Raw genomic sequence first — 9,248 nt, forward strand, 5'->3', positions numbered from 1 at the left:
TAGCAACTGAAAAAAAAAAAACAGGGTCTACTTTTACATTTAACAGACATAATGTAACAGTTTATAGACTTGAGGTTAAATTAGGTTCTACTTAGTGTTTTATTGTACACAAGGAACTAGAACTCAATTCATCTTTGAGAATCCCTTTAGGATTTAAGAAAGTCAAATATGCAGAATAAAAATACAATCAATACATTTAAGGTATTTAGAATGCATTTTGAAATTTATATAAACAATGGCAAACTCTTCTGGGAAGGTACCAATTATATTAAAAGTTTACAAATTATTATACAAAACTCTAGGCCTCACCACACTCAAAATTAAGAAATGTATGCTTCCATAAATTGTTTAACTATTACAAGTTAAATTTCCTAATTTTATTCCTGCAGACAATGTTAATTTTACTAGAATAAATTTATATACCTTCTCTACTTTCTCCTCTTCTTTTTCCTTTTCTTTCTCTCGCTCATCCATTTTTTCAGAAGACAACACAACCATTGTAAGTTTTCTAACAATTTGCTTAGCTTCTACAATTTCTCGTTTGTGTTCATCCATAATGCAATTATCAGCTGGAAGAAGCTAAAAAATGGTTCATTAATGTTTCATAAAACAGCTAATACTATTTTCATATACCTACAAAGCAAACACTATTCTCATTTATAAAAAAAATTATAAGAAGTCTAGCCTATTCATGACCCTTATTTCCCTTTTAAGTCTCTCTCTCTTTTTTTTTTTTGTCTGATAGTATTAAGTAACTGCATTTTGTAATCCCATTAAAATAAGAAAGCAGTTGTTCCGGTCTTCTGTTAGAGGTCTAAATTATTATTTTACTACAACAATGATGCTTACCATTGATTTTATTAGTTTATCCAAAAAAATGCATGCCTGGTTCCATTTAAAATATTACAATAAATAAAACTTAAAAAAAATAAATAAATAAAACATCACAATGTTTCATTGTGATACAACTTGGAAGAAGTGAGCTATTAAGTAAAATTAAAGGGGAAAATGATTCCTCTAAATGAAAAATCTCAAGTAGAAAAATGTTAACAGCTTGACATATTGTTTTTGAGTAACTACTTGACTTACATTATAAACATTTGTAGCTTATTACAAAAGAGAAAGTAATATAGTTGACCCTCTATTATGAAAAAAGTATCTCAACTATTAATAACATTATATTTATATATATGTATATATGCCTATATATATACATATGTTTGTGTATGTATATATTATAAACATAATTTAAATTATTTAGAAAAAAGGCATAAGAGAAAAGTCACTAAGAATTGGTACAAAGTAGTAAGCCAGACTTTTTCTCATGGTCTTTTTCTTTATGTTCTCTACTGGCAATCACACCTATCTTTGTTTTATTTATACATCTGCAAAAGGTCCCACTTTGGCCAATGCCACTATCTCTAAACTGTCCCATGATAATGCGGGAACTGCTAGTATCTTCTTACAGTTTTTTCAATTACTAGTTTTGTGCAATTAAAGAATATTATTATGTACATACAAAGTTAGAACTGTCACTGACTAACAGAATACAATCTTATTTTTATAAAGTGACTATGTCTTTTTGCCAAAAAGTCTACATTGCCTAACAATCTCCTTGGTTATTTTCCTCATCCATTTACCTTCAACCTTCCTTTGTCCTTAGGTTTTACAAATCTAGTGTAAACAAAAAAACCCAATTATTTTAGGATCACAAATTTTGTCATGCTAACAAGAATAATTAGTCCACTTGTATTTAATGTTAAAAATATCAGTGATAGGGCCCTCCCTGGTGGCGCAGCAGGTTAAAGCACTGCACTAAGAAGCTAAAGCTACTTCAGCATGAGTTCGCGATCCCCGCCTGCCCCGGAGGTGACCACATGGCGCGGCAGACCTCTCCTGACCCGCCCACTGCTCCCCTCCGCAGTGTACTTCGTCAATCTGCCTGTTCTGCTCCCCACTCTGTCTCTGGTGAATCCTCTCGCCCTCCGCATCTCTGGCCTGTACCCCAGTTCTGTATGAATAAATAAATAAATAAATCTTTTAAAAAAATATATCAGTGATAAACAGATTATTTCTGTACTTTACATTTTTCCTATCAGTCTATACTTGCCTCTAAGCTCATACCTATGTTTTCAAATTCTCCCTTTTCTAATAAATTTCCATGTTCTCAGTTTGTACATCACTTCTCTACTTAATCCTGGATGGCTCAGTACTCCCAAAATGAAAAAATTCCAAATACCGTACTATAGCACGTATACTTCACAGTTTAGCACCAACATACTTTTCTATCCTCATCTCCCCCATATACCCTCCTAAGTTGCAACAACCACTCTGAGATGCCTAATGCTCTCATAAGGAATACTAAAGCCCTTTCAAACTTCATACCTCTCCAACAGGTTGTTTCTAATTACAAATCTTCCCACCAGGTAAGCCTGACCAATAGCTACTTATCAAAATCACTAGCTTGAAAAAAACCACCAAAACTCCCCCAAGACAATAGTCACTATTTACAGAGATCTCATAGCATTTTATAAACATTTCTAATATAATTTTCTTACGTAATGCAAATATTTTTCTCCCTCACTATACTATGATTGCTTCCAAGGTAGAGATCATAGTTTATTCAACTCCGTAACCACAGTACTTAATGAAAGGCAAGGAAGAAAGTGATTTCAAAGGCAATGGAGATGATGATAGCTTTGGACAGGTATGTTTAAGTTTACCGATATCCTAATGTACAACCCAAAAAAACAGGAATTCCTATACTATACATTTTTTTAAGATTTATTTATTTATTTATGCATGCATGCATGCATGCATACAGAACTGGGGTAGAGGCCAGAGGTGCCGGAGTGGTGAGAGGATTCACTGGAGTCAGAGTGGAGGGGGGGGGGTGCAGAACAGGCAGATCTACAAAGTGCACTGCTGAGGGGAGCAGCGGAGGAGACAGGAGAGGTCTGCCACGCCATGTGAATCACCTCCGAGGCTGGGGATCGAACTCAGCACTGAAGCAGCTGCAGCTAGCTTGCAGTGCTGTGTCCTAACCCACTGACCACCAGGAAGGGCCCAAACTTATTTTTTTTTTTAAGTTAAACTGTTGCTAAATTAGAAGCTATCAGTCACAGTCTTGTATCTACTCTTCTGTATCCAGAAATAAAAGTACAATACTGCTATTAATGGCTAGTAAATAAAACAAAAACACTTTTTTTTAATAAAGCAAGAGTTCCTCATTCATCCTAAATCCCTAATATTAACATTTTGGGGCAAAGTATTATGTAGATAACCCCACATTTCCCATAAATTGAGTACAATACAGGAGTCTGAAATCACACTTGTTAAAACTTGGTCTCTCTCCCCATGAAATATGGCTAGTGACAATTAAGACCTGAATTTCATATCCAATCCTTAACTCTGTATGAGTGGTCACATTGTATCTGATTTCTAGTTTGTCAAAGAATTAAATTTATACAGCTTATAAACATAAAGCAATAATGCACTAGGGCTTCAAAAAATAAAGATTTGAGCCCCTAAGACCAACCTCGAAGTGCTATCTGGCTGTCTACTATTCTTCCCCACCCCAGGATGGACAACCATACATTCTTAGCAGCCCACTTGACTTACATGTACATAAAGATCATCTAAATCAATGAGATTAAACTGCAGAAGTACTGCAGCAACTCTGTATAAAGATGAAGGAGTCTCTCCATTTGGTTCCTTGAAAAACAAAAGAAAAGTTTCCATTAACATATAATACAAAAACTAAAATCATACCCTTTACCTACCAATAATTAAGAACAATTAGACCAAGTAACTCTAGGTCAATAATACAGTTCCTGATCATATGCTTATCATCTGAATTCAGGACAAACATAATTGTGACAACACTTCTTTTTCACACTGGAAAATCTTTAAAAATATAGACACATTTTAGTTGGCAAGGAACTGTTTCAATCACTATAGAAAACTATGTGGAGGTTCCTCAGACTACTAAAAATTGAGTTTCCCTAGGACCAGCAATTCCACTCCTAGGAATCTATCTACCCAAAGAACACAAAAACATTAATTCAAAAGGATACCTGCACACCTATGTTTATTACAGCACTATTTATAATAAGACTTGGAATCAACCAAAATGCCCCCAAAAGTAGATGACTAGATCAAGAAGATGTGCTGTATATACACAGTGGAATACTATTCAGCAATCAAAAAAGATAAACTAATGCCATTCACAGCCAACATGGATGAGCTAGAAGGGATTAATGCTCAGTGAAATAAGTCACTAGGAAAAGAAAACTATCGGATAGTTGCACTTATAGGAGAAACACAGGAGAACCAAACAAGGGGTCAGGGAAAAAAATAATTAAAAACACAACAAAATAAAACAAAAACAGACAACCATAAACCAGATATTATCACTCAGGGGACTGGAAGGAAGAGGGATCAAAACAAGGGTGGGAAGACACAAGGGACTATGCCGATGGTGCACGGGTGAACTGGTGGTAGAAATTCTATGGGAACTACACCTGAGAAAAGAAAACATTGTTCTAAAAAAATGAACAATGATGTAAAATATAATTTTTTTAAATAGGTAACTAAAACTGTAGACATTTTACAATGCATGCTATTATTTGAATAAAATCTGAAAGCTGAATAGAGTAAGTAAGATTGTTGACTGTGTAATACTAAGTATGGGTTTCTACTTATACGTGTTTTAACTTTTTAAAATAATTCTCTGAAGAGATACAGTTAGACAAGACTGACAAACATATGTCAATTAGCTCCCTGGCTGGGGATCGAACTCAGGCTGTAATGGTAGTCTAGGAGTTTAGAATTTGGCCCTGTTGGCCAAATTTAGACTTAACCCCTCAGCCACCAGACAGTTCCCTAACCGAGAGTCTTTAAATTTTAAATATCTGTTTATAAATGGTTTCTCATTAAACCTGGTGGTCAGGATTTCAAAGCACAAGAGTTCACTGCCTGACTTGAATTCACTAGAAATAGTCTCATTATCCCTATTACATCTATTTCATAGTAACACTACTAAATAATTCTACCAACATAGCTAGTGATCAAAGTTTAGTTATCTTCTTAACTGACCCATCAGATAAATTTACAAAGTTGATCATAACTTATTCCATTTAGCTTCCAAGATGCTACATTTCTACTTGTTTTCTTTTTACCATGCATATTCTATACATTCTTTCTTGGCTCCTTCTCTCTTCCCAGACCTAATAACATTAGTGATCCAATTTGGGCTTTCTCCATATCTCTACTTCTAGCCAGTCCATTCTTTTGAAGACCAAATACATACAACTAGCTATTTCTTCAACATCTCCACTTGGATAGCTAAGAGACATCTCAAATTTAACATGCCCAAAACGGAATTCCTGATTCCTACCCTGAACACTCCAACCCCACGTTCCATTGGAAATTTGCCCTATCTCATTTGATGGTAACACCATCTTTTGAGCTGATCAGACCCCTCAAAACAGAATAGTACTTAGCTATACTTCCTCACAGTCTGTATCCAATTCATCAGCAAGTTCTATTGGCTTAACTTTCAAAATATATTCAGCATCTCATCAAATTCCACTGCTACTATAACCACATTAATCTACTGGAAACAAGTCAAAATGCACATAGAGACTCTTTCATTATCTCTTCTATCTCTTAACACATGCACCATTAAAAGTCTCTATTAAAGAAAACTACTTACTCCAGTAGTTAAAGTAACAGAGTTAAAGTAAAGTAAATAGAAAGTATTTGCCCTGCCTTTCTAGTAAGAACTTTATTTTAGGGCAATCAAACAAGCAAAATTGGTATGGGACAAACTCCTCTTCATAAAAGAATGTGAATTAATAAATGCAGAAGGTATGATAAAACTAAATAAGACTTTAGACTTAATCTCACATATAATAAGAAATATGGGAAAAATTAACAAATTAAGCCAACTGTGGAAAAGCAATTAGATAAATCCAAAATCTTCCACAGGAATGGTTTCCTCAACAAATCAATGCCATTAAAGGAGGGGGATAGGGCACTACTCTAAATTACAAGACTAAAGAATTCTAACAGTCAAATACAATGTATGGTCTTTGAGTCTTTGCTTAAGCAAAGCAGGTGTAAATGGTTGGGGGACAATAAGAAAAGTCTGGACATGGCCTGGATTTATTATATGATAGCAATCTATTTAAGTATGAAGTTGGCATCATGACTACATAGAAAAACTTTTTTTAATAAAGCAAACACTAACAAACTTAGGAATAAACATTCATAACATCTGTTCATAAATTAATATTTCAAAAACGGTATACTAACAAATTACTAAACTTAATTAAATCAAGGCAATAGGGGCTACAAAATTCTTTACACTATTCACTCCTTCCTATATATTTGAAAAATATAAAGTAAAAGGGAAACAAAATGAAAAAAGTTAAGTCAGATCACATCACTCTTACTCAAAATCTGCCACTGGCCTCACCCACATCAAAGTTAAAAACCTTACACTTGCATTAAGAGCTGGTTCCTCATCCCTGGCCTCTCTCCTGACCTCTCCCACTCAATGGCTATGAAGCAGTCACACTGCCTCTTTGCTGTTCAATACATCAGGCATACTCACACACTAAGGCATTTACATTGGTTGCTTGCTTTGCCTGGAGGATCCTCCCCAGATATTTGCACAGAAAATGCTCAAACTCCTACTCATCCTTCAAGGACCAAGTTAAAAAAAGATTGTATCTATAAAGTCTTTCCTGATTACATCACTTCTAAGGCAAAAGTTTATTATGCTTTCCTGTACACTTTCACGTAACATCATTCACACTAATATAATATTTATCATGCCATTGTTAGCTATCCACTTGTCTTCTCTACTAGAATGGCTGAGCTGAAACAAATCATTTACAAATTAAATTGTACATATAAAATCACTAAATCAACCTACAAATATATATACACACCATATATACATACACACATTATTTTTACCTGATAGAACTTGAATTTGAACCCAAGAATATGACACAGTGTTTGCGGTTCACACATACTCATGTAAGATTCCAATAAAGATATAAAGAAATCATCATGTTCTGGTCTGCATTCAAACACTTCCAAAATGACATCCAAAACTCTATTTGGATCTAGATTAAAGCATCCTGAAAGAGGAGATATACACGATTCAAAACTGATTACACATCATTTCTAATAAAGTCATTAACTTTTAGGGACAACTCAATTCACAAAATAAGAATGTATCTAAAAATGGCTTCTTCTGCAAGTTACCTTTCCCTACCCCAGAGAGAAATCTATATAATTGTCAACATCATCATATCCACACCATAAATTTTACAGATGAAATATGTGACCTCTCCAGGATTACAAAGTGGATTATCAAACAGAATGGAATGGAAACCTGGGGTTGACTCACTAATAATTCAAGTAAAATATCTTTGTTGCCACACTGGCTCATCAGTTCTTGATTATTTGGGCTAGTGAAAGAAATCCACATATTTTTAATTCTTAGCAAAACATGAAAATCAAATGCATTTTTACAATTTAGGCAACTAAGTGGTTCCTTTAAATGTTTTATGCAGTATTATTTCGAATAAACGCTGGCAACAGACCATGGAAGTAAGATTTAGCAAATTCTCCAAATTTATAAAGGGTTCCTACATTTACTAAATGTAAAAGTTCAATCATTAAATACAAATGAATATTCTGGTCTATCAGGACAGAACAGGACCTCAAGTATAATTTTGAGAAATTAGTTGGTTTATAAATTTCCCATTAAAATACACAAACCATATGAAAAAAAAACACAATAGCAACATATTACATGGAAATATTTTTGTTTCATTCACATTGTTTTCAATGTGCTAAAATATGAATCCTTGACAGTATGTCTTATTTAACAGTATTACTCCACCAAAGGTATCCCATCGTTAATCTGGACTGTCAATTATCAATTTCCTTCTAGGTACAATTTAAGGTAGCAATTTAGGTAATTTTATTTCTAAAAGATATCAATCTTTCACAAAAGAAAATTGGGCTTATGAAGTTTCTATTAAATGTCTCAGGTGTCATACATTGTCCAATCAATGAGAATAACTTTTCCTATATACAAGGAAGTAATCAAACCAAAGATTTAGGAAATTATTCCTAAAAATTTAGGGATTTGCTAGGTAAATTTTCAAGGTTTTGATTTCAAATTTATTTTTTATTTCAAAACTTTGACTTCAAAGTTTGTCTCTGACCCTTTGGTTTCTCTATAATGTATATCTCAGTGACATCGTCCAGTATTTATCTTTTTCCTTCTGGCTTACTTCACTTAGCATAATGTGTAAGAGGTATTTCCTCATGCTCGCTTTCTAGGCCAAAGACTGACCGTATCATTTTCTATGGTAAAAGAAAAGAAGTTCTTCACAAATGTGCAGAGATGTCAAAGGGCACTTTTTGTTTTATCTTACCAGGACTTGTATGAAATAACTTTGTTTCAGGAGACAAGACACTTTCAGTAAATTCTTCCTACACATGTCACAGCAAATGGTAATTCTATAGAAGGACTGTATAACTTAATCTTTATAAAGTATTTTTTAAAATTAGCAATGTAAGCATGAGGATATTTCAAATAGGATATTTTAAAAACAAGTAGAATTAAAAGGAAATATATGGCTATGTATATGAAATCACAAGAGGACTTTGTGTGTCACTGTAAGACAAATATTTTGGGTGTTTGCTTTTTTGATTTCCCCAACTTTACTGAGGCTTAACTGACAAAATTATAAGGTATTTAATGTGTACATCATGATGGCATATTTATACTGACATACACATATATTATATAAGGAATATTTCCATCTTAGTAACACATCCAACACCTAAAATATTCTATTTTAAAGGTAGGGGGATATCACTTTCCTATCTTCTCTTACATGTTTACAGAACAGGCTGTACTTAAACAGACTGTTACAAAAACAAAATAAGGTCTCTATATCAAAAGTCCCTGGCCCTCCCTGGTGGCACAGCTGGCTAAAGCACAGCGCTGAGAAGCTAAAGCCACTTCCTCATGAGTTCAATCCCCACCTGCCCCGGAGGTGACCACATGGCGCAGCAGACTTCTCCTGACCCGCCCGCTGCTCCCCTCAGCAGTGTACATCCTCGATCTGTCTGTTCTGCTCCCCACTCTGTCTCTGGTGAAGCCTCTCACCGCCCCTGAGCCTCTGGCCTGTACCCCAGTTCTGTATGCACAA

The 9,248-nt window shown here is 34.4% G+C and overlaps 1 protein-coding gene across 4 annotated transcripts in view; it reads right to left on the bottom strand.

Moving 5' to 3' along the window:
* Window positions 1-9,248, bottom strand: part of THOC2 (THO complex 2) — a 97,510-nt gene that overhangs the window by 57,310 nt on the left and 30,952 nt on the right. For all 4 annotated transcript variants that reach the window (XR_001145612.1, XM_004685773.1, XM_012727169.1 and 1 more), the window contains 3 exons: window positions 6,988-7,154; window positions 3,622-3,714; window positions 424-579 (listed from right to left, as the gene is read on the bottom strand). Coding sequence is in view for 3 of the 4 variants with exons in the window: in XM_004685773.1 (XP_004685830.1) it covers window positions 424-579; window positions 3,622-3,714; window positions 6,988-7,154 (416 nt within the window). In the remaining variant the exon portion in view is untranslated. The remainder of the gene's footprint in view (window positions 1-423; window positions 580-3,621; window positions 3,715-6,987; window positions 7,155-9,248) is intronic.

Source organism: Condylura cristata, unplaced genomic scaffold, assembly GCF_000260355.1.
Source record: "Condylura cristata isolate star-nosed mole 26May11 unplaced genomic scaffold, ConCri1.0 scaffold00019, whole genome shotgun sequence".
Classification (NCBI taxonomy): Eukaryota; Metazoa; Chordata; class Mammalia; order Eulipotyphla; family Talpidae; genus Condylura; species Condylura cristata.